This window comes from Corvus cornix, chromosome 1, assembly GCF_000738735.6.
Source record: "Corvus cornix cornix isolate S_Up_H32 chromosome 1, ASM73873v5, whole genome shotgun sequence".
NCBI lineage: Eukaryota > Metazoa > Chordata > Aves > Passeriformes > Corvidae > Corvus > Corvus cornix.
This window is the reverse complement of record NC_046332.1, coordinates 2,965,670-2,989,482: the sequence shown is the minus strand read 5'-3', so window position 1 is coordinate 2,989,482 and position 23,813 is coordinate 2,965,670. Positions and strand designations below refer to the sequence as shown.

At 41.7% G+C, this 23,813-nt stretch overlaps 2 protein-coding genes across 13 annotated transcripts in view; one reads left to right on the top strand and one right to left on the bottom strand.

The window, feature by feature from the left end:
• ARL13B (ADP ribosylation factor like GTPase 13B) overlaps positions 1-1,734 on the bottom strand; it is a 34,387-nt gene extending 32,653 nt beyond the window's left edge. For 8 of the 10 annotated variants that reach the window (XM_039555110.1, XM_039555147.1, XM_039555096.1 and 5 more), the window contains exon 1: positions 779-852. The gene's annotated coding sequence lies outside the window, so the exon portion shown is untranslated. Of the gene's footprint in view, positions 1-778; positions 853-984; positions 1,162-1,703 lie in introns of those variants that run through there. The other 2 variants (XM_039555106.1, XM_039555102.1) reach the window with 2 other exon arrangements.
• On the top strand, positions 1,558-23,602 carry PROS1 (protein S). 3 transcript variants are annotated; one of them, XM_039555082.1, is made up of 15 exons: positions 1,558-1,705; positions 5,354-5,511; positions 5,931-5,955; positions 6,252-6,338; positions 7,594-7,716; positions 7,845-7,967; positions 9,774-9,899; positions 11,922-12,043; positions 13,820-13,938; positions 15,373-15,562; positions 16,222-16,389; positions 17,406-17,574; positions 18,033-18,181; positions 18,896-19,109; positions 21,223-23,602. In XM_039555082.1, exons 1-15 carry the CDS (start codon positions 1,636-1,638, stop codon positions 21,366-21,368), a joined length of 1,989 nt encoding a protein of 662 aa, XP_039411016.1. In that variant the 5' UTR covers positions 1,558-1,635; the 3' UTR covers positions 21,369-23,602. The 3 variants fall into 3 exon arrangements, with proteins under 3 accessions (XP_039411016.1, XP_019141490.2, XP_019141489.2); XM_019285945.3 differs by lacking the exon at positions 1,558-1,705 and adding an exon at positions 2,131-3,700; XM_019285944.3 differs by lacking the exon at positions 1,558-1,705 and adding an exon at positions 4,227-4,418.
• The last annotated feature ends 211 nt before the right edge of the window (positions 23,603-23,813 follow it).

Below are 23,813 nucleotides of genomic sequence, written 5' to 3'. Positions count from 1 at the left end.
ATCCCAAACCTGTTTCAGATACTACATCTGTCAGCTTGCTGAGGTCAAACAAAACCAACAAGCCGAAAAACCTGTAAAACTCAGCAGTGAAGCCAGCACATCATTTAGTAGAGTACATTTAGCACACCACCTTCAGGAGAGGCTTTGACAGCACAGAATTTATTTCAATCACATCGAGCTTTCACGTTCTTGGAAACACAGCTAAACAATTTAGAGCGGACCCTCCTCGTACAATTCAATTATTTAACTTCCTGCTGTAATGTTCCTTGTCTGAATGACAATTTTAAGGGCATCTTACTGTGTTATATTTTGAACAACAAACCGAGTGACTGAGCAGCAAAGTAGGCATAATCAGAAAATATTTGTGAACACCATCCTCTCTGCCAAAATTGCAAGTAAGAGCTAAATGAGGTGCAAGCAACAACTGCGACGTCCTGAAAGCCTGAAACACTCAAATATATGTGCGGAACAGGCTTAGGACCATCAGAGTTTCTGTAAAGAGCTGTTACTACAAGTCCAGCACTTCAAGGCAGCTTCTGCACTTTCCAGCCATGTTCCCAACCTTCCTTTCTCGTTTCCAAAAAAGCAGCAACTCTAAAATCCCGACTTCGATTCACGCATGTGTCACTTGCTCATCTCTCTCACTGTGGAAGCGCTTTTTTAGTTTATAAGCCCTACGCTTTCTATAAAATCCACTCTCTGACGCAGACAGAGCGAGTCAGCCGTCAGACTGCCAAGGCCCCGCCGCCTCCCTCGGGCCCTTCCCCGCCCCGCTCACCGCTGGCTCCGCCGAGGCCCCGCAGCTCAACGGCTGCGCGCGGCCCGCGCCCCGCGGCGCTCCGCCACGCGCGGCCCGGCCCGGCCCCGCCACGGCGGCGGCGGCCGGCGAGGACCGGCGTCAGCCCCGGGCTGCGGCGGCCGCACTCCGGCTCCGCTCGGCCCCTCCCGGTGGCGCGCTCAGGCGGGGCCGCGCATTGGCCTCACCGGGAGCTCCGCGGCCGCGGGGACGCGACACCGGGCCCGTCACCCCGGGATACGGCCGACGGCGGCCGGGAGGGGACACACTTATTGGCGCGCACGGAGACAAGAGGGGGCGGGCCCGCGACCGACCAATAGGAGGGGGCAGCTCGCTAGGCGCCCGCGGAGGATCAGCCAATCAGCGGCGAGGATCCGCGCCCCGGCCCCCCCCCCCCCCCCCCCCCCCCCCGCGCCGCCCGGGAGTAAACACCGGGGCGCGCGCCCGCGGCCGCCGGGGCCCCGCCGCGATCGGGAGTGACCCCACGGCTCTGGGGGCCGCGGGCGCTGCCCGCCCGCCCCGCCCCGCCCCGCCCCGGTCCCGCCGGCGCGGGGCCCTGCCCAGCGTGCGATCTCCCCTCCCGCCGGGGATGTCCGCGGAGCCCCTAGTGTGCGGCCGCCGCCTCCTCGGGGCGGGCCAGGCGCGACCCGCCCGCGCCCCCGCGGCGCTGTCCCCGGCGCCCTGGTGACGCTCCCGCAGGGCAGCGCTGCCCGGACACGGCCCAACCTCCCTCTCCCTCGCGCCGCTGCCCCTCCCTCCCGCCCCCAGAGCCTCGCCCGGCCCCGCAGAGCAGCAGCCGCGCAGTCCCGGCGCCCGGTCCCGGCCGCCCCCCGGTAGCGATGAGGCCGCGGGGCCCGCGGTGCCTCCCGCTGCTGGCGCTGGCCATCGCCCTGGCCGAGGCGGCGACCTGTGAGTGAGGCGAGGCGAGCTGGGGCGGGGGGGGGGGGCGCGGGGCCGTGTCCCGGAGGGGCGAGGGGCGGCCCGGAGCGGTGCCGCGGGGCGGGCAGCCCTTCCCGGCCGTCCGGGGCATCGCGTCCGCCCCGCTCGCTGCGTGCAGCCCCTCGATCCCGCGGCGTCCGGCGGCGGCTCCTGCCGCGCAGCCGAGCTGTGCCTTGGGTCGTGTGCGGCTCTGGAGCTGTTGGCGGCCGCAGCGCAGCTCAGCCGCCCACGGGAACGTGTCTGCACAGGGAGCTTGGTTCCCTTGCGAGAACAGCCCTCGGTGGATCACGGTCTACTCAGAATCTGAGTGGCTTTGTTGCAGTCCGGGCAAGCGGCCCTGAGCCTTTTTATAACTTCACACCTCTCACCCTAGGTAAGAGCTAATTGCTCTCACCGATAAAAAAAAATAAAGTCTTCTGCCTTTGAGACAAAAGTCTGAGGTTAATAGTGAAAGAAGACAGTGTATCTGAAACAAGCAGAATTGCAGCTCAACGTAAGCCTGTTTCTGACCTGTTTTACTAATGATTAAACAGGCAGAAGAGAAACCTAATGTTTACTATTCTGTGAAGTGCTGGGGTTTCTGGCTTAGGAAGGGAGCAGTATCAGAAGCTGAAAGTTCATTTCATAACATTTTTAACAGGTCCTAAAAATAAATCTTCTAATAAGTATTTCATAATGATCTTTTCTCCTGTTTTCATCACGTTTTTGGATCCAGTTATCTTCTCCATTGCATACCTTGTCATTTTTCTTAACAGCAGGAAGTAGGCTGTCCTGCTCATCCAAAACTTCTGCAGTCCATATTGTCCAGTTTCCTATCCCTGGCTCTGAACAGTGCCAGGGATTTATGGAATGGCGGTGGGGGAGAAGGGGAAGAAGAGAAAACAGCTTAATAATGCAGCTCATACCATTCAATAATCATAAAGTTGCTTCTGCAAGCCTTAGTGTAGTTGGAGTTGGTCAGACATCGGGTGAGGGACACATTCTGGAGAAGGTGCAGATAAATATTGGTGGCTGATTTAATTTTGCTGGCTGCATAATGTCACTGATGAGCATTTCAGGATACTCTTGTCACTGGAGTTACAGACCTGTACAAACAAGATTGTGCCACTTCCTACAGTGGCATTGCTTCTTACTCAGTTTTATTCAACAGCCTTCCTTGGCTGGGGCATTAGGTAAGCAGCTCTAAATTATGTTTAAGTGGCCCACTTAAAGCAGGTTTATGGTTGCATCTGCACAACAGAACAGCTGTAAGAAACCAGTGAATCTCATCCTCTCCCACAGTTTTTGTTTTTCTTTTTTAGTACCATCACTTCTAGATGCTTGATAAGCATTCACTACACAGTGTCTGTACACCACCTCTGGAAGTTGTAAGGCTCTGGAGCTGCACAAGGCTTCAGTGATCCCTAAATGAAGCACCCCGAGTGCATTAAGGGTTAACTTGGTTTGGCAGGGTCAGAAATAGGCTGGAGTTTCCTGTAATCAGACTGGCAGCAGCAGCAGCAGTCAGGATTTTTTGTTTCTAATAAAGGTCCTATCAAAGTCTTTGTAATTGAAACACAGATGAATAAATACACTGCTAATTCTGTGCATGGGGATTGAAATACTTACACTAAAAAAACATGGAATTCGCTTCGAGTTACATATTTTATTTAAACTCGGAACTCATAGGAAGTCAACTTAGGAGAAGGATAAACTCCTCTGATGTAGGGGAAAAGACCTGTTCCTATTACCCGGCTGTAAAGACGATATGAAGTAAAAAGTGTTGCATCTGTTTGTACACAATTGAAAATTTCTTGTCTTTTATTTGCTGTAAACCTGTGTGAAAATGACAATGATAAAGGTCAAAACAAGATGGTTTAAAGTGAGCTGTGAATCAGGCCTCATCTACACCACAGAGCCTCTGCCCCAAAGCTGTGTCAGCATGCTTGCGGGGGTAGAAGTCTCCCATGGACATAAACCCAGCAGGTATAGTACACAATATTCCTGGTTTTGTTGTCACTGCTTTTGCCTCAGAACAGATGATCTTTCTGTGTCTTTCTTATTAGTGAGAAATGAAGCATTTCTTCTAATTAATTGACACTTCTTTCACTTCTAAGCAACTCGCTGGTTGCTCTCTGAGATAGAGGAGTGCTGCAAAACCTTGGAGGTGAGCTGTGGTACATCCACCTTATGCTCAGGAAATCTTATTTATTGCCTTACCAGAACAGTTAATCTGACCACAATGAAAGCAAATAGATTAGTTTGTTTTTACAAGCTCCGGCCACATCAAATTCAGTTAGGATCCTGCAACACAAAGGTTTCTTCAGGTCATTATCCAGTGTTGCAGCACTTCAGAATGCTTCAGTTGTGTTCCCTGTCACTTGATGGAGACCTTTAACGTGTTTAGGACAGTTTGGTTTTAGTCAAATCTGTCACCTGAAAGCCATTCTCCATTCAGGCTCATTAGCTGCTCTTTCTAGTCAGCTTCCTAAATTTTTTTCTTTCCTGTTAGTGCAGAGAAACTGGGAGCTCTTCTCTGGCACCTGGCTGCTGGTGTGGCTCATGAAGGTCTCAGGCAGTACTGGATTGACTTTGTCTGCTTGAATGGCTCTTTTCTGTGGAGCTGGGATGAATATGTATGGCCACCACACCGGACTGGCACTGCAGGTGTCACGACCCTCACACAGTTGGACTGCTCTGAAAGGTTAAGTTGTGCAGAGGCTGATGAAGGGAGGGCAGGTGTAGAAGTGTGGTGCTCCCTAGTTAACATCTGTCATCTACACTTTTTAACCCAGTCAGCTGGACTTCTTCCAGTCGTGCTCATCCATTTATCTCTTGATCACAAGCTATATCCAAAAATTAAACCAGGCAGTCTAATCTAGTGGCTGTTCCTGGAGAGTTGTGGGCTCTGCAAAAAACATTGAAGCAGACATTTTTTATTTTTAGTGTCATTTCTCAGTGTTCACCATTTGTTGGCTGTCACTAAAATGACAATAACCAGACGTGTGAAAATTTAGTAACAACTGGTGCTGGATCTGAAATATAAAAGCGGGCTAGGATTCTGTTCTACCTTGTTAAATGTGAATGTATTTATAGGTTGTCTGCCTTGATATTCCCAGGATTTCATTCTCACCTTTGTCTTGTTCTTTATCATTCTGAAAAATAAAATGACTTTTATTTTAATTACATATAACATGTAACCTGACTTTTAAGACGTAATTTTGGTCTCATATAAATAGGATCAAAATATTTGCTTGCAGATCACTGAAACAGGTGATATAATCAGCTTTTTAAAATCTACTTGTTAGTTACAAATCTCGCTTTGTAATAACCATAATCTAAAAAAATAATAATCTTGTCCTGAGTATGACACTTAAATTGTGCTTCAGGCATGGATGCTATTAAGGATTAATAGCACAGATGAAGGATTAAGGATTTTTTGATCAGAAACAGCTCCCACACACAGAATCCTAGAATTTCTTGCTTGCATTTTACAAAACGATAGCAAACATCAACTCCTGACTAAGCATTTAGTTCACAATTTTGTGTTAGATTCTCACATTTGCTCAGTGTTTACTGCATTTTTAAGCTGCTGCAAAAAGAGATAAATAATGACAGAGATGCTTTGTTTCTCCCAAGTTTTATCCCAGCAGTATGCCTCTCAGTTCCTGCTGAGGAAACGGCGAGCAAACTCTTTCATGGAAGAAAGTAAGAAGGGAAATCTAGAAAGAGAATGCATTGAAGAATTATGCAATAGGGAAGAAGCCAGGGAAATCTTCGAAAATAATCCTGAAACTGTAAGTATTTCATGAGTGTCTATGACATGGTGAGTAGTTCTTTGCGGAGGGAAAGACAAGAAACACGTAGAATTCACAGCTCCCAATAACATCGGGCAGGGTCCTCCCATTTAAAGAGAAAATCTTCAAAGTACTTTCGACACCCAATTCTATTTCATTGCCTTCATTTTGCAAGTGTCCAATTCAGTGCCGTATTTTAATCTCTCCACTGAGTCTTGTGTGTATTAAATAATCTTCTGCTTTAGCCCAAATAACAGTGATACAGAAAACCAGGCCTATATTCTGTGACTCAAAGTAACTCTTTTTTCTTTTGCAGCTATAATACCAATATACTTTAGAATATATTCAGTGATGTGTTTTGCTGTAATTTTATCTACCTGAAATTTTTCTTAGCCTTTGTTTTTCTTTTCTTTCTGCAGGAGTATTTTTATCCCAAATATTTAAGTAAGTACAAAAAAACCCCTAATAGTGTATGATTCAGTGATGCTCTCATTTGGATAATACTGGTTTAGTTGTTCTGCCCCTAGCACTGGGACGATTTCCACACTGATTATAATGGTGCTGAGATCCTCACAGAGGCACTCTGAAGGCTGTGCTGTAATCAGCTGTCCTTAACATGCCCAGACCAGTTTTGTAACTCAAGCTGTGAGAACAGGCTCTTTGAAGATGCCATGCAGCAAGTGGTGTAACTTCAGTGAGTGTTTGGACCCTGAGCTGATTGTGGGGCTTTGCATTTGCAGGCTGCCTTGCCTCCCATCGAGCAGGGGTGTTCAGGGTGGCCGCAGTCACTCCAGACTCTCCAGCTGACCTGAGGGCTTGTGTCAAAGGTAAGTGCTGATGTTGGAGCACACAGCGGCTAGAAAGCAGTTCACAGAGACACAACAAGAGACAAATAACCATTTAATTCAGGCAGACTCAATAATCTAAACCAGAAATTGACCAAAAAATGTGAGGTGAGACAGAGCATTTCCAGAGAAAGCAGTTTAAGTGACTGCTTTTAACTTTTAGAAAGGAACATAATTAACTGCAAAACAGAAGGCAGAGTTTTTGTGCAAACAGATGTGTCCTACGCCAACCCACCAATGTTCCCCAGTGTGTCCTCTGTACTCTACCACATCTCTAACAGTTATGCCAAACTCTTTGCCTCTAGGAAGTCACGTTCTGCCAGGTAGGGTAAGAAGTTCTCTTGTTAATTGTCTTTTCTACCACTCTTTGGCCCATAGTTACATTAACAGCTGAAAACTTCAAAATTAAAAAAAAAAAAAATCAAAATATTGTCTGGAACACAGTCATTGCTTCCAAACAAAAGGCCACAAAGCATGAAACTTGGGGTGTTTCTCAAATGTTTGATTTTTATGCCTATGCATTCACAGGTCCAGAATTGTGTTCTTTCTAATAAATTCACAGGAAGCCATTTTTACCATACTCCCTACTCCTATCTCTCTAAACCTCCTAAACTCTTACAGCCTGGTTATATGAAAGAAACTTTCAGTTAGTTTGAATAGGAATATTTATCTCTGATGTTTTTTGTCATTAAAAGCAATGGAAGGCAAAGAAAATCCTTAATAATGACACTGAACATGGTCATGGCTGAACATGTTTTCCAGATCAGTTTATAATAGTGCAATAAATTGCCAGTTTCTCTATGTGACCACTCTTGAACACAAACTCAACTCTCTAATACTGAATTTTTGAAACTTTGATCTTTCTAGTGAAATTTGTGGTAATATGATGGGAGCAGAGCGCTGTTCTTTAGAAATTGAAATGCATCCTTAAAATGTAATGAAAATAGTATCAAGTCTGGTCACTAATGCAGGGATTAGCATGATTTAGCAAGTAATTTGTCTTCTAGTTGTTTTCTGCCTGACAGAGTCCTGGTGGCTGTGTATGTTCCCAGTCACTTAAAAATTCTTGCTGAGAAAACAAGTAGCAAGATTGTTGTGGGTGTGCTTGACATTATTCAATCAAGAGCTTTCCTGTTTCATGACAGGTACCTGTAGGAAGAGAAGGCAAAGACTAAAGTGATTCTTGAGGAGAAATAACCCCAAATAACAAGGATGTTCCATGTTTTCCATCCCACAGAAATTTCAAACCAGTGCAGCCCTCTGCCATGCCATAAAGATGGATACAAGGATTGCATAGATGGACAAGCCAAGTACACCTGTGTCTGTAAAGCAGGATGGAGAGGAGAGAACTGTGAGGAAGGTACAGTCTTCAATCTCAAGTGATGTTGGTTCTCAGAAGCACAATTACATTTCTACTATTGAATAGTCTTTGCAGCTGGTCAATGGATGCCTTCCTCTCAGCAGAGTTTTATTGCCTTTTCTTTGTAGATATAAATGAATGTGAAGACTTCAATGGAGGCTGCAGCCAACGCTGTTCCAATTTCCCTGGGAGCTTCCGTTGTTTATGTGAAGATGGCTACTTCATGCATTCCAACAAACGGGATTGTGGAGGTAGGGAGACTTCAGGGGAACATCTTTCCATGCCACCACGTTTCCTGTTGGCTAGAGAGAGGGAAGGGTTTGATCCAATAGTTCCATAAATGCTCTTGCATTGCCTCTGAAAGATGCAATCCTTCTTTAACTTGGCCACTCCTTCCTTACACACTGCAGGCATACGGGCAACCAAATAATGAACCAGATCAAGAAGCAAGGAAAGAAAGAGAAAAAGGCCACAGATGAGATTCTGCTTCATTACTGGAGCTCCATATAGCTTGTTTTAATCTCTTGCCAGATTCACATATCCTTTAAGCATGCTGAAACATGAATCTCAAGTGATGTGAATAGCCGATACTGTTACCTTGGAAATCCTCTCTGATAAACACTGGTTTAGGCTGAATCACTCCTAATTAGCTGTGCTGCTGTTTCTGCAGTTCATTGGAGAAGAAACTATTAATGAATCCAAAAATTCTCTTAATGGGGAGAATGATTTTTCTTTGATTCACCCAGCATAATTTTTTCTGTACATGCTTGTGTCTGGTATTGGTCATGACCTGAATGCTTCATTCCATTCCAGATGAAGACTGTGTATTGACATAATTAGCAATTCTTACTGCATAGTTAGAAAAAATTGCAACTTTATTCCATTTTAGTGTCATATTTTATTACCAAATTATGACAACATGTTGTTTTGGATAATGTCAGATAATTTAAGAGGCTAAACTTGATGACCGTCTTCCACTGTGACTTTCTTTAGTCTATATATTTTTCTGAATTAATGACTTCCAAAGAAATGCCAGAATAATAGAAGATTGTGGGTTTATGAAAAAAGGCAAGCAGATAAACTGGTTAGAACCTCTGTAATTCTTGGAAAGATACTGGGAAATCTGGTAAAAAAGTAATCAGAGATAAAAATAGACCAATATATCTTAGTGCCTGAGTGTTAATCATTTGATAAACTGCATTCAAGTATTTTATTACATCCAACTACAAAGTTAAACAACCAATAATTTGGAATACACTTACTAACTGTAGAAAAGTAGTCCAAATTCAGGGCAGCTTTGACTTAGTAATGTTGCTGGAGTCCAAGCAAGCCAGTGACAGAGTCTGTTCTCCCTGGGCAGCACCTTTTCTGCAACTGCTACAAAACCACAGAGAAAATCAGAATGATCCCTGTATTCACAAGTGGGAGTGAAGTACACCAGGGATCTGGTATTTTTCCGTCTCTAGGACACTTAATAAGATTGATACTGTACCCTGAATCCAGTTGTCACATCTGCATTGGGAAAATGACACTGAAAAATTGGGAACAAGACAGAAGATAGACACTAAAATGGTTTGAGGGATAGAGAGACAGTGAGGGGCTTGAACACCTATCAGCACATGCAGTTAAAAGAAAACTGACATGAATTGATTGTAGCATGGAAGAACCTCTGGTCGGATTGTTTCTTGTCTTTCTGGATGTATAAGATAGGATTTTATTATGCCATCTGGTTTAGTTTATGGAAAATCTGTAGCCTGTTTCTCTCTCTGCCTTTCTGGACATGCATCCCTTTCCCTGGTACCTGCAGAAGGCAGGAAGGGATGGGAAAGATAGGCAGGCAGAGAATTTTTTCACTGGGGACATGCAGAAGTGTCTTCTACAGCCCTCTGGAAATCTTTCTGGCTGTAGCTCTAGTCTACTCTGACAGCACGGTAGGCCTGCCAAGAAAAAGCCAGTTTGCCAGCCTCACTCAGTTTGCACAGTGTTGAATAAGGTTGGAAAGGAAAATGGTGTGCAAGAGTGGGACTTGTTTTTTAATAACTTGATTGTGTTTCTAGATATAAATGAATGTGTGCTACACCCCAACATCTGTGGGACAGCCATCTGTAAAAACACCCAGGGGAGATACGAGTGCGAATGTCCAGAAGGCTACACGTACAATTCAACGTCCAAGAACTGTGAAGGTGCATCTTCACCCCCAGCTCCCCCTTTTCATCTCTTTCATCTTCCCCTTTTCTTTTTTCGATCCACTGCTATACCAAACTTAGCATCTCATCTGCTGCTGTATTTATTAATCATTGTATTCTTTATAAATTAATTGTTCATTAGGTTGTCAGGCTATATTACATGAAAGTATGGCAGTTCTCTAAAGATTTTTTAAAGATTTTTTATAAAGACCTCAAATGTCAAATGAAACTATTCCTAACTATCCAGAGAAAGAGCTATGAAAAAAGGAGCTGCTCCAAAAGAATCTTTCCTGAAATGAAAATCTGTTATTAAAAATTTCTGAAGTTCTGTAACAATTATAGCAAAGTTGAAAAGTATTGATAGCTAGCAGTGAAGTAGCAGGAAGCCACTCATACAAAGATCATAGTAACTTCTCAGGTGTTGAAAGTATTTGCATACTTGTCTTAGAATGTGTTTTATTTGTCTTTGCTTGTTAAAGCATCAGAAATTAAATTTCAGTTGTAAACAGATATGAAAGCTCTTGAGAGTTTTACAGTGAAGAATCTTCTACACTGTCACTTTAGGAATAAACTGTCAGTGACTGGTTTTTATTTTAAAAGCTGCCTTATACTACTGCTCAAAAGGACACAAAAGCAGCTTCTTGCTGGCCGTGAATCTTTTGCTCCATGGCTTTTCCTGCAGGTCTCTTGTGACAAAGCTTTGCACAGTGGCACTGATTACATATCCAGGTGCCAGCTCTTTGTCCAGTTATTATGGGATTAAAACACTACTGACCATTTCCTGTTCCTGTATGCACCGGAGTGAGAAAAACTTCACAGTAATTAGTTCTTACTCCTTTTAGGATTTCCTTCAGGTAAATTCAGTTTGATGCAACCCATGTAAGTGTTGTGTTTCTGCTGGGGCTTGGATTGCAGGAGGTTGCAAGACGAGGGCATTCCAACAGGGAAAGTCTTACCTCCCTAGCAGGGAGATTACGCTGCTAATCTTTTAGACCTTGTTTTAACCACATTAAAGGAGTCACCAAATCCTGTCTAAGGACAGGATTGTGCAGCCTGACAGGAATGTAGCCTTACAGAAATACTAAATGACATGAGCTTTTCATTGTCACATTGCTTGTAGGTGGCTAAATTCAATTATGCTTGTTAGAAAAATGGAATTTACAGACATTTATGCACAGCTGTCTCTGTGATGACGGATACTGTTAGACTGGAACAGAAGAGGGTTTGGTTTCTTTTTCCTTACCTTTCTTCCTCCAAGTAACAGGAAAATAATTTAAAAAAAAAAAGGTATTTTAGTCTTAAAAAACCCCCAAATTTAAATGCATGCATTGGTACAAAAATTTTTATTCCCACTAGAATGGCTATTTGTTTCAGAAGAAATGGTGCATTTTCTTTAATCTGAGGCCTAAATCACCCCCATTGGACTCTCTTGTCAAGGACGGATTTTGTTTGTGTCTGTATTAGAAATGTAAAATTTACATTGGCCTTTTATTTCTAATTTTTTTATTTTGTACAACCTACTAAATAGAAAATGAAGTTCTTTTAGTTAATTTAACTTATTTTAAACTCAAACCAGACTGTTGTTCTCTGCAAACAGATGCTGTCTGAAATGTAGGTATTCATGAGATTATGTTATTTTAAAAGATATTTTGCCCTGAGATTATTTGGGGTTTATATTAATAAAGCACATCCTTTCTTCTCATACTTGCCATAGATACTTTTAATAATCCAAGCTCTCATTGCATCTTATAAGGGAAGGAAGAGATCTGACCCAGAACGGGATTTGTGCCATCTGTGGCAGCAACTTATGAGGTCTCTCACTAATTCAGCTACCTTATGCCTCAAAAATCAGACCAAATAGTCTCCAGCTCTGCCCTCCAGGCCTCTATCAGATTACTAAATCACCTTTTGGATTCATGTTATTCCAGAGAATCTCTCTTGTCCATTTTTCCGTTAATTTGTGTTAGTTTTCAGTCTGTGCCATGAATAAATCTTTCGGTGTGCTTCCATTTCCCCTAGATATTGATGAATGTGCTGAAAATATTTGTGCTCAACTCTGTGTGAACTCACCAGGAAGTTATAGCTGCTATTGTGATGGCAAGAAAGGGTTCAAGCTCTCTAAGGACATGAAGAATTGTGAGGTAAAACTGCTATGTAAAATTCCATGTGGAAAATCACAAAGTTGGGTATTTCTTGATGAGAGGGGAGCTTAGATTAAGGAAAATAGGAAGCTATTTGAGAACTGACTAAAAATTCCTGAGAAAATACTGGAGATTCTGATCTATGGTTTGGCTCCCAAAGAAGCAGGGATTTGGATGCCACTCAGTTCATGCATGCTCATTTACAGGAGTCCTGTCAGAAGCAGCTTGCTTTAGCCAGGCATCTTTATTCCCTGCTGCTTCCAAAATAAGCCTTGGCTTTCTGCTATCAAACAAATAATTCCTGTTCAGCCTACTCAGAGACAGAATGTTCCTTCTGTCCATATGTTCCCAAGTTTTCCTCAGGCTGTGCAAAAGTTTTCACTCACTATTTCAGAATTACTCTGTTTGGATTGAAAAAAACCCTGGATTGTTTTCCACAGTTCTCATCTGCCATAGCTTAAGGAAAAGCACTCAGTAATACTTGCCAGTTGGAGAACATCTTGCAGCCAAAAAACGGCTGCTCTTGATCCATTTGAAAATTTACACTTCTTAGGAGCAGAAAGTTTGAAGCTCCAGAGAATCAGGATTCAAGGATTGAAGTCCAAAGGTTTTTTTGTAAGTGGTTCTCTGTGTATACTTTGAAAACTTCAGGCTGTCTGAGATGTTATGTGAAGTGAGCTCAGATAACTGCCAACAATAAAACACTTCTAACAAAGTGTAACAAAATTTGGCTTAAACTGCAGGAACAAGATCGGACACAAGTTCCAGCATCCGTGTATTGGGTCTGGTTTGTACTCTCTGAAATTTAATGCCTGAACAACAATTGGCAGTCATTCTATTTCATTTTGCTCATCCTTGAAATGGTGACATGTAGTGAGGCTGGAAGATGCTCTTATTTTCAGTACTGTTCAAAAGTGATTAATTCTCTATCTGGAAGTTAGTTTCATGCCTTCTAATTGCAAAAAAAAAAAAAGAGTTTAAAATATATTCAATCTAAAGCTAAAAAGATATTCAATCTAAAGACTAGTGACATTAGAAGCCATAAAATGAAGTAGCCATAAAATTAAAGATGAGCACCTGTACGTTTAATGGAACTGCTGCGTCAGGAATAGCAAAGTCAGAGCAGAAAACACTCGCAGAATATTTTGAGGGATTCACATTGGATCAAAGAGACTTTGAGACTCCTACTTGTCCATGAGACAAGTGCTCTAAACCCATTCTGGAGGAGTCTTCCCACCTGTCTCCACACACGGTGCATACAATAGATGTTATTGCTGGATAGAAACATGTTTGAAATTTCAAGTAGGTGAATACTGGAAAGAATAAGCACTGTGATTTTTTAGTTTAACACAGTCTTCCCAAGATACAGCTCTGGTGCCTTCCCTTCTAACACCTGAGCAGGTTTAGATTCTGCAGAACTTTAATAATGGAGCTTGGTAGTTCCCTAGAAGGTGGGTGTCATACCCCTGGTGAAAGAAAAGATCCTGAGGGAAGATTGGAATTCTTAATTCAAAAACTAAATATTTAAACATTAGTTTCAATCCACCAGAACTTTCTGTCAACCTGAATTGTCTTCCAACACTTTAAATAGTGGACATATCAAGCAAAAGCAAAACCACACAGCTTCATTTGTACATAGGTATTCGAGTTTAAAAAAAACCCAGAGGTAAGCCATTACTTTAAAAAAATAAAAATGACAGACTAGCAGTCAGCAACAGGAGTTGCTTCATAAGCTGTCACAGTGCATTTACAGCTTTTTTTCTCTACCATTTTCAGTCTGTTACTGAGTGTATCCCACTGAACCTTGAAAAGAATTACCAACTGCTTTACCTGGCAGAGCAATTTATAGGAATTCCTGTTCTCTACTTAAAGTTCAAACTGCCAAATGTCACAAGGTAAGCATTTGCTATTGATAAAAATATGCATTGGAATGACAGACATTTGTTTCCATTAATTTTCTGAGGGTTTAGGAGGAGTGCAATGCATGCATAAATTATATCACCATCTCCTCCTTGGTTAAGATACCTTTATATGATGAATGAATGAATAGGAAGGCATTTAGAATTACCAACATAAAATTCAGAGGTGGTGTGAAAATAGTTACAGAGTAGCTTCCAGTTGCACACGGGAATGGCTTTAGTTTGGATGTTGCTGCTGCTTCACCCCTGCTCTGCGTAGAAGCTGTGCATGCTCTGCCCGTCCTGCTGAGCAATAAAATCAGGTCGTTGCCCCCCTGCCCTTCCCTGGGCTTGCTTTCAAGCCCAGAGTGTTCCAAGGACACCCACAGAGCACAGTACCTTGTCTAGAGCACCAGCTGTATGATTTTCTTTACAGCTGTCACAGCAATTGCCAGTGGCACTGACCCCTTTATTGCCCTTGGACTTCCTTGCTGCAGCAGCCGAAACTGCCGTGTTCCCTGACTTACTGACCAAACAATGTGAAGGTAACAGCAGCAGCAGCTGTTGAGCTGGTGATCCCCAGAGCCTCAGGACCATACAGAAGGACATAAATACTGAGAACTCTTTCCTCTGCCACTGTTCAAAGTTGACCAGGCACTAATGCTGTCCTGGAAGACCTTTCTGAGATGATAAATGTTTGAAGTCTGGTGTAAATACAGAGTAGTTTTCAGTGCATCTGGCGAGGGACAGCCCCATCTAGGGGACACAGAACAGCACTGTGAGGGACAGCAACCCCAGTTCTGAATTACAGCTGTTTTAGCCAACCCCATCTTCCAAATGTTCTGCTTTCTCCTTCCACCCTTAATCTATTTGGTCTAGTCCCAAAGTGTTTTTTACTCTACTTTCTTCTCTTCCACTGCACAGTAAATCCTAATTTTGCTATATACACACATTCAACCTAGATCCAGACAACAAATCCTCAAATGAGAAAATGGCATATAAAAGGCGGAGTCAATTTCTAGCTTATAATTCTTTCATGACAACATTTGGCAGCCCAGTTGTACTGAAGCACGTCCTATTTTGTCTGCATTGCATCCCTACAAAATGCAGCAGGAATATTACATGTATCTCTTTACTCAGGGGAGTAGGATATTCTTCACAAGGAAAGCTCAGAGTGGATTTGGGAACAAGGTTCTTTCAAGTCCCAGGTCAGGGTGTTAAGCTGAAAACTTCTCACTGGATTTGGGTGAACAAGGCTTATGTTCTGTTCTGCTTTTGACTAACTATGCAAAAATCACAACTGCTCAGATATAGAGACACCAGAAGTTACTATCTGTGAACCTTTCTCTAACCCTACTAATGAGTTACCCTAGGCTATTCAGTATTTCACCTTTCCTGTCTTCTTATTAAGATTCCTTCTTCACAACTCAGATTTACAGCAGAGTTTGATTTCCGGACATACGATGCAGAGGGGGTTATCCTGTATGCAGAATCCCTGGACAAGTCAGCATGGATCCTGCTTGCTCTTCGAGATGGAAAGATTGAGATTCAATTCAAGAATGAGTTTGGAACAAAAGTCACCAGTGGAGGCAAAGCCATTAATGATGGGCTGTGGCATATAGTAAGTTGGATTTTCTTCTCCCCTTCCCTTCCTTTTACTCGCTATGGGAACATGCTGATAAATAAAGTAAGGAGAAACTGAGCAATTATTGAAAGACTTAAAATGATGCACTCAAACCCCAGATTTAAAAACCAACCGAGAAATGCACAGAAATGCCTTGCATCAGGAAATTCTGCTACCTTTTAACAACCAAGGAAGAGATAATTACCTCCAGCTATCGACACAACAATGATTAATTTAAAACATGAAAAGGAAAATGGCAGAATATTCAAAACTGATTGCATGGTCAAGTGCACAGTTATTGGATACTGTGTGTTTAGAGCAAGTTCTACATCTGCTAGACCAAAAGTGCATCTCGTTCTTCAAGCCTTCATACCTGAGATGAAAACCCTTTCTGACTTACGCCATCCACATAGCACACCAAATTATTCACGTCAGTTAGATTTTGTTTGTTATGCTCCTGTGAATGTCCCTGGATATGGACAGTTGTTCTGCATCAAGTTTAAATACAATGTACATAGTGACTGCATTAAGACTATTTTCCAAGGTAGATATTTAAAGAAACATTAGTCATACTTCATAGGGCTTATATAATTATTATTTAATATAGTCTACATTTTTGTGCATGTATATATGTAATTATTTGTATTTTATTCCAGATATCAGTTGAAGAACTAGAACACAGCATCAGTGTAAAAATAGCTAAAGAGGCTGTGATGAGTATTAACAGCCCAGGAACTCTGTTTAAACAATCCCAGGGTTTCTTGGAAACCAAGGTGTACATCGCAGGATTACCTCGCAGAGTGGGCAGTGCTCTTGTTAAACAGGTAATTAAATAATAATAAGACTAATATTGATTGATACTGCTCTGTTTGTTCAGTTTTGTGCTCTTGGGAGTCGCAGAAAAAGCAAGCCTGGCATGGAAGCCATTTAGAAAATGAAAGTCTGGTTATTAAACCACTGTTTTGAAAATAAACACGCGTGAAGCTTTGCAGCCTGCCTTCAGGAAGGTTTCATGTTTAAAAACACAGCACTTCTGGTCTAACCTTTGAGGATTCTGTAGCCTGTTTCCTAATATAGCTTTAAGATGCCCTAAATCACCACCACTGCTGCTGAGAGTGCATTTCAGGGTGATTCATGTCCTGGTCCTGGCTTTTTCTAAGCTCAGAATAGGTGATGCATTCACTGTGCAGGCAGCACAGTGAGCTTTTGTTTTTACAAGGTTTTATAACAGCCCAGGCTGGACAAGGCCCATGATTCTTTCAGTCTCCCAAACTCAAGGAGTGGGTACAGTCAAGTTGTTGCAACTGTCTGCTTTATAGTGCAGGAGCCTTCAAACTAATTGGCAATCTAAACAGAGTTTAGATTAAAAAAAAAACCCTAAAAAATCAATTTTTGTTCAAAAGTGAAGCAGAGAAAAAATTACAAAACGATAACATCCCATTATCCAATAGAAAACAATTCCATAAATTTCTTTGTACTTTGGTATAAAGATAAAGCTTTGAACAAGGAGCATTGCTAGTGATGATTATCTTTCAGCTACAGAAACCTTGCTGTCATTTTGTCTAGGTCACAACATGAGCTTCAAAAGTGGAAGCAATCTCTTTTTGTCCAGATCCCTGGCAGCAAAGTGGGAAATGTTAAACCAGAAACGCCTTTTGAAGGCCATGATACCAAATGCCTGCCACTTTTTTTTCTCCCAGCATCACTGCTGTAACCTGTGGCGTTGATAAGACTGTTATTAACTACCCAGAAATAACTTGATATGTAAAATAATGCCTCATTATTAACACTTTAAAAACAACTTGGAACTCAAACCCCCAATGCTGTCATTGTGGTACAGATTAACCCTCGGCTGGATGGTTGTATCCGGGCCTGGAACCTGATGAACCAGGGACATTCAGGAGTAAATGAAGTTATTCAAGAAAAACAGAGCAAACACTGTTTAGTAGCAGTGGGGAGAGGATCCTTCTACCCTGGCACTGGAATAGCAGCATTCCAGATAAACTATAGTAAGTATTTTTCTGTCCCTATGGTTTTTTTGCTGGACTGGTGATGGAACAGATGAATTGTTAAAAGGAAGAAAATAAAAAAAAAAACCCACACAAACTCAGCTATACACCACTGCATCCACCAGTGATTCCCTTAACTTCTGTTAGGAATTTGCTTGAATGAGAATTTGAGAATTCTGATCCCAGTAGTGTGATCTATTCAGTTTCTGGAGTGCTTTACATTCAGAAGTTTATTTGCAAAGGTTGGGCACTATTGAAGATCCAGGATTAAAAGTTAGCTAGGGTTTTTCTGTTTTATTTGCTTGGGTTTCTTTAGAATTATAGTTCTTTCTGTAAGTTCCAAAATAAGCACTAATTTTTCCACAGTGGGGAGGAGATTAAAATACTAATTTTTAACTCCATATTAATTTTTCATTAGCAGATGGATTTACTAATTTCAATTATTCTCTTTAAAACAGATAATCTTGACAGTGCTGAAGATTGGCTAATAAATGTGACTCTGACTATTCGCCCATCCACAGACACTGGTGTTATGTTTGCCTTGGTTTCTAATGAAACAGTGCCTCTTGCATTGTCCATAGTGGACTCTAACTCCTCTGACTCACAGGTGATCTTACAATTCTCCTAACAGCTGCCAAGTCCTCCAGCTGGGTGAAAAACCAAACTAAAAAAAGCTACTCACACTTGCAGTGGAGCTGGTAGCCTTAATATTTTGAAAATTAGTTCATATAATAATGTTCAGAAAATATCTTTCTATTAATAATTGCTGCAGCAGTGACTAAGCACTAATCACTCATGCCAGGGAGATTACATTATGTAATCTTAGCTCAGATCCATTACATCATGTTTTCTTTAACCTTTCTTTCCAAATGCACTGAGCAGAAAGGGAGCAGAGTATACAGTATATGGCATCATGTTAGTTCCAAATTATAAACACGTTTTGTTGTCCTTGGGTTTTTACCAACATCCCTTTACATCAGCCATCCCAAGCTGGAGGATAATTATACACCATGGCTAATAGTGTCTTTTTCCCAAAGTAAGAAGCTGTAGTGAGCACTTGGGTACCTTTAAAACTGTAGGTGAAACAGGATTTTACCTCAGAACTGTAACCAAAGTTGTTCCCTGTAAAATGTTCTCACTTATAAATGTAAGAGTGGCATTCATCATCAGAAGAGATGGTTACACATCAACTTTTCCAGCTGAAGGTACCAGTATTTAATATTCTCTTCTACTTGCAAGTATAACATGCACCAAAACCAAGTAAAATGATGTGTTAAAGTGACATGTGACATCTTTGGTGATCTGCCATTCTTCCATCTAGAAAATCACTGTGACCATTGGGAGCATCACTGTTGCGCAGCTGGAATCAAAGAAGTTATGTACCCCCAGAAAAGTGCAGGTTGGACTTCTAGTGACCAAACAGGAGCTTGAATTGGCTGTTGATTCACAGACAGACAGAAGCAATTCTGAGCAACTCTCAACTCTGCATCAAGCAATGATGGCAAATGTTGTCACCTACCTGGGTGGCCTGCCAGGTGAGGCCTGTTTCTTGTCATTAATTTGGTTATTTCTGCAAGCCTGATTGTATTCAGCCTTACCCAAGCTAGGAAAAGCCTACAATTATAAAAAAAAGAAAGTTTTTTCCCTCAAGTGCCTCTTGTTTCTTCCAATCTTTTCAGCTTTGGAGGAAGCCAGCTTTTCAACAGTAGCATTATTTGGCCATAACCTCTCTCCAGAGGTTTGAATTTGGAAAATGTCTTGATTTTTGGGTTGGGTGAGCATTACATGTTTCTGAAATGCCACCATCTGGCACAATTGAGGAACTGCATCAAAAACGTAAGAAAAGCAGGCATTTTTAAGTAATCCAAATGTCAGAAGTGCTGAAGGGGAAGTCAGGAATACGGTTTCAACAATTAAACTCTGGGCAAGAGATGACTGGCAATCTTTATGAGACAGAGAACGTGTTGAAGCAACAAATATTTTGTTCAAAGCAAGCTTCAAGTTAACAGTCTTAAGACATGCACAAGGATTATTTTGTCCAGGAAGTGTGGACATACTTATGTATAAATAGGCTGAATCAAGAGGGAAAAAAAGCGTTGCCCCAAGGGAGAAATATTCAAAACCTGAATTTAAACTTGAAAATTGCTAAAGGAAAGGTGCCTTGGTTACAATGTTACTACTGGTAGAGCTTTTCTGTCTCCTCTATTATTTTATGGAGAATGAATCACAATTCCTAAGAAAATGCTACGAATTTGACTGACATGTCTTGAATTGACAAGGAATGAGAATGAGTCAATGTTTACTTAGTACAGGCAGGTCAGCAGGTTAACAGAGCCACAGTAACTAAGATTCCAGTAATTTCTTGGGCCTCTTCATCTTTGTGATGATTAAATGATTCTACATTGCCAGCCACAGAGCAATTAACATCTTAAGAATGAAGAGCTTTCCATTATTCAGGCATCCCAAAGAGGTAAGTAGCAAGTATTAGTTACTTGCTGCTCCTTAAGTGTCTTCTCTCAATTTTAAAAGGTTTGAAAGATATCTTAAAGATGCAAATTAACAAAATAAAACAAACAAACACCAACAAAAAACCCCTCTGTATTCAAAAACCCCGCGCATTTCATGAAGATCGTAAGTGCCCATTTTTGATATCCCTTTCTACAAACTAGTAACAGTATTGGGAGTGTTCCCCTGTTAATTTAGCACAATCAGTGCAGGTTAAATGAAGCTTCCATGGTTCTGTCACAGCAGTGTTTTCATCACTGGAGGAAAAAAGCAGAAGGGAACAATTCTGCAGTGCTGTTTGTGCAGTAGCTCAGCTTACAGCAAACTAAAAATCACGAGAAAACAACATTTCTTGTTCTTAAGGTAACCAAGTTATTTCCTAAGGAGGGGTAGGGTGATTATACCTGAAAAAGAGAGGATGCTTTTGAGCTCAGCTCCTCATCACTCTCATTCCAATTGCTGAAGGTGCTTGCATCACCTTAGGTCTACCTTGTCAAAAACCGGTTGTACCCTAAGACTTGAGAGCAATACCTGCTTGATTTTGTGCTTAACATATTGTTTCCTGGAAGCATATCCATGATCTAATGCTGCCCTAAGCCAGACAATGCCTAAATGAGCAGCAGATAAAGTGAGTCTTTCACAGAGAATTTACTTGGAAGCAGCAGTGAGGAAGCAGTAAAATGTGTGAAGCTCCCAGGGGTGTCCCAAGTGAGAAGCTGCAGATTTGAATCTGGAGTAGCTTCCTGGCAAAAGCAAGACAGTTCTTTGTGCGACCTCTAAACCCAGAAACATCTGTTTGTACCTCAGGACAACAACAGTGGGCTCCAGGAAACAAACTCTTGGTTCACTGTTGTTAAAACAGGAAAAGCTACTATGGAAAACATTCCTGGAGTTCGGTTTCTGGATGGGAACAGCTTTCTAATGCATATTTAACATTTTACTGGCCTTTCTCGGCTCTGCTGACTTGATCTTGATCTTAAAGAAAAAGGAGAAGAACTCAAGTGTTTCCTGCCAAGTCATTCCTTTTCTCCCATGACTAAATAATGGATGGGGAGTGGAGTATTCCCCATGTTTTGACTGATCTGAACAATCCATAGGAATTTGCATGCCTTGGCCTAACACACTGAACGTGTTTCTGTGCAGATGTTCCTCTGGGTGCTACACCAGTGACTGCTTTCTATAATGGCTGCATGGAGGTGAAGGTCAACAACAGGCAGCTGGATCTGGATGAAGCCATTTCCAAACACAACGACATCAGATCTCACTCATGCCCACTGATCATGCAGTAACCGTTCAGATCTTAATTTAACTTCTTTCCTTTCAGATATAATTTGTGTAATTAGTCTCATGCCATAATGGAGCTTGCATTATTTCATGCAAGATGTGCCAGGGAAGTAAGCAGCAGCGTGTTTTTCTCCATTTTTATATAGAATGGAGGAAAAAAAAACCCTCTTTGTTCAGGTGGGAAGAGACAATCAAGATCAAAATTCTGTAAAACATTCTTTTATATACATCAGTGGGAAATCTTAAAGCTAGATTTATCTTCCATGTTCATGCTATGTCCTTGACATTTTTTGCTTGGAGAGAAAGTTTAGGAATTTCTGTTTAGAAAGAATTTTACATCTTACTTTTCATATATCAGCACAAAGTTACAAGCTGCAAATAATTTTAATGTATTAGAATCTAAACCAAACCAGACTTATTACACTTTTTCAAGCATAACATGCAAAGAAAAGTCTCTACAGGTTTTGTAATATGTGCTTTTGGTAAAGGACAAAGTACCCTGGAATCTATAGCCCAAACTCTCTGTGAATATGTTTACAGGTTGTATCTATGTTGGTAAAGCAACTTCAAAATGGAAGTGTTTCTTTAAGTAGCTCAGTTTTTGAAAACAGCTTTGGTTATACTGGACCGGCTTTAATTTGTCTGTCTTTAGAACCCGGCTTTGGAGTTTGAAACGAGTTCTGGATCAGCTCAGGTCATGTACTTTCAAAGTGGGTTAAAATACACCCCAGGCAATTTTGAAAAACAGAGGAAATGGCTTGAATGAAGGAGCTCTGCATCACAGGACATCAAACTGGAATTTGCTGAGTAAAACTAAGGAATTGCAGCAGATACTTCTTCCATCACATCACTGCTCAACATAAGCACAGTCTGATGATCCATCATATTCCCTTTATTTAGGGCAGCCTTGCCTTCAGAGAGCTCCAGAACAGATTTGTGAGCCCTGCTGCCCTTGAAAGCCTAAATTTTGCAAGTAACATCAGAATGTAAAGCCATATTCTGCTCAGCCAATTTCAATAAACCAACAGGTAATTAGAGAAGTACTGCTTTCCTCAGGTGGGCTGATTTCAAGCACTTCCAGTATTTCTTTAACATCCTGTGAGTGTTCTTTCCACTTCCAAGCTCATTTTCACACCAACAGAAACCTCCCTGCACAGCTCACCTGGTGGTTCTGTTGACCCCAAACCAAATAAATAGCAAGAGAATTGCTGTGAGGTATAAATATATCTTCTTATCCATCAAGCACAGAGACATTTATCTGCCAGTGTTCCTGACCACAGCTCTGCTGTCTTCACTTGAGACACTGAAAAGGAAATGGATGTCCAGAAGGATGGATTGTGACAGTATTCATTTGGAGGACTGCCTTTCTCCAGGAATATTCTGAGTGACATCAGTGGGGTTTCTTCCAGTGTTTAATGCAAGGGTTAGTGCAGCAGAGCTGCAGAACCTGAGCCCATCTTTCAGTCTTACTGCTCTGGCTGAACTTTTTGGTAACTTCACTTCCCACTTGGGTAATGGAATACAGGATTTGCTCCCAACTTTGACCCAGTACAGCCTCCCAGTCTGCCCAGCAAGAAGCTGACACCCAGGGGCTAATTGCCATTAATACTTGTTCACTTTTCTAGGATGGCATGTACAACAAGTTTGGAATTCTGACTCCATGAAGGGGAAATCCTTTCCTGCAGTCATCCTTCCCTGCTTTTCCACCATCCCAGCACACACACACTGCATGCAGGTCTTAGCTGAAGAATAACTTGACTGAAACAAGCAGGTTTTGCATGCAAGGCAGAGCTGAATTGAGACTTTTGACATCAAATAAACACATGATCACTTTATTTATAATACCTCTGTGGCACCCATTAATCCTGGAAAGCCCCTGGGTCAGACTCTGCCTTGCACAGTAAGCAGAGAAAGTATGAGATGAAGAACACAAAGCCAAGTGGCATCAATGTTCTAAATGCTTATGGCCTGCAGGAACAAAAGAAAAGGTCTTTTACTGTTGTTTTTTAGGGATTTTTTTAGGTTTTGTTTGTTTAAATGTAATAAATTGTATAGAAGTGAAATTAAAGGAGGAGCCAATCACTTTCACACAGACACTGTTTCTCTTTGTTTTCATGGAATAATATTCTAGGGTTTTATAGTTAATAATGAAACCTCTGCACTTCTTTTTTAATGTAAAAGTGCCTCCCTATTGTAAGAATTAAATAAAGCAGCATTTGCAAGTTTCTTTTCATTTTAAGTTGTGTTTGCATGTCTTTGTTCATTTTTGCTGTACAAGGCTTGTTCTAGTAGTCAAATATCTTACTCAAGATATTCCCCAGCATCGAAGAGAAGAATTGGCTCCAATTAAGATGGCATCCGAATAGGCATCCATACTCTCTAGGTAATTAAGTTTATTAATTGTTCAATATTACCTGAGGAAATAAGACTTTGCTTAAAACTACATGTGG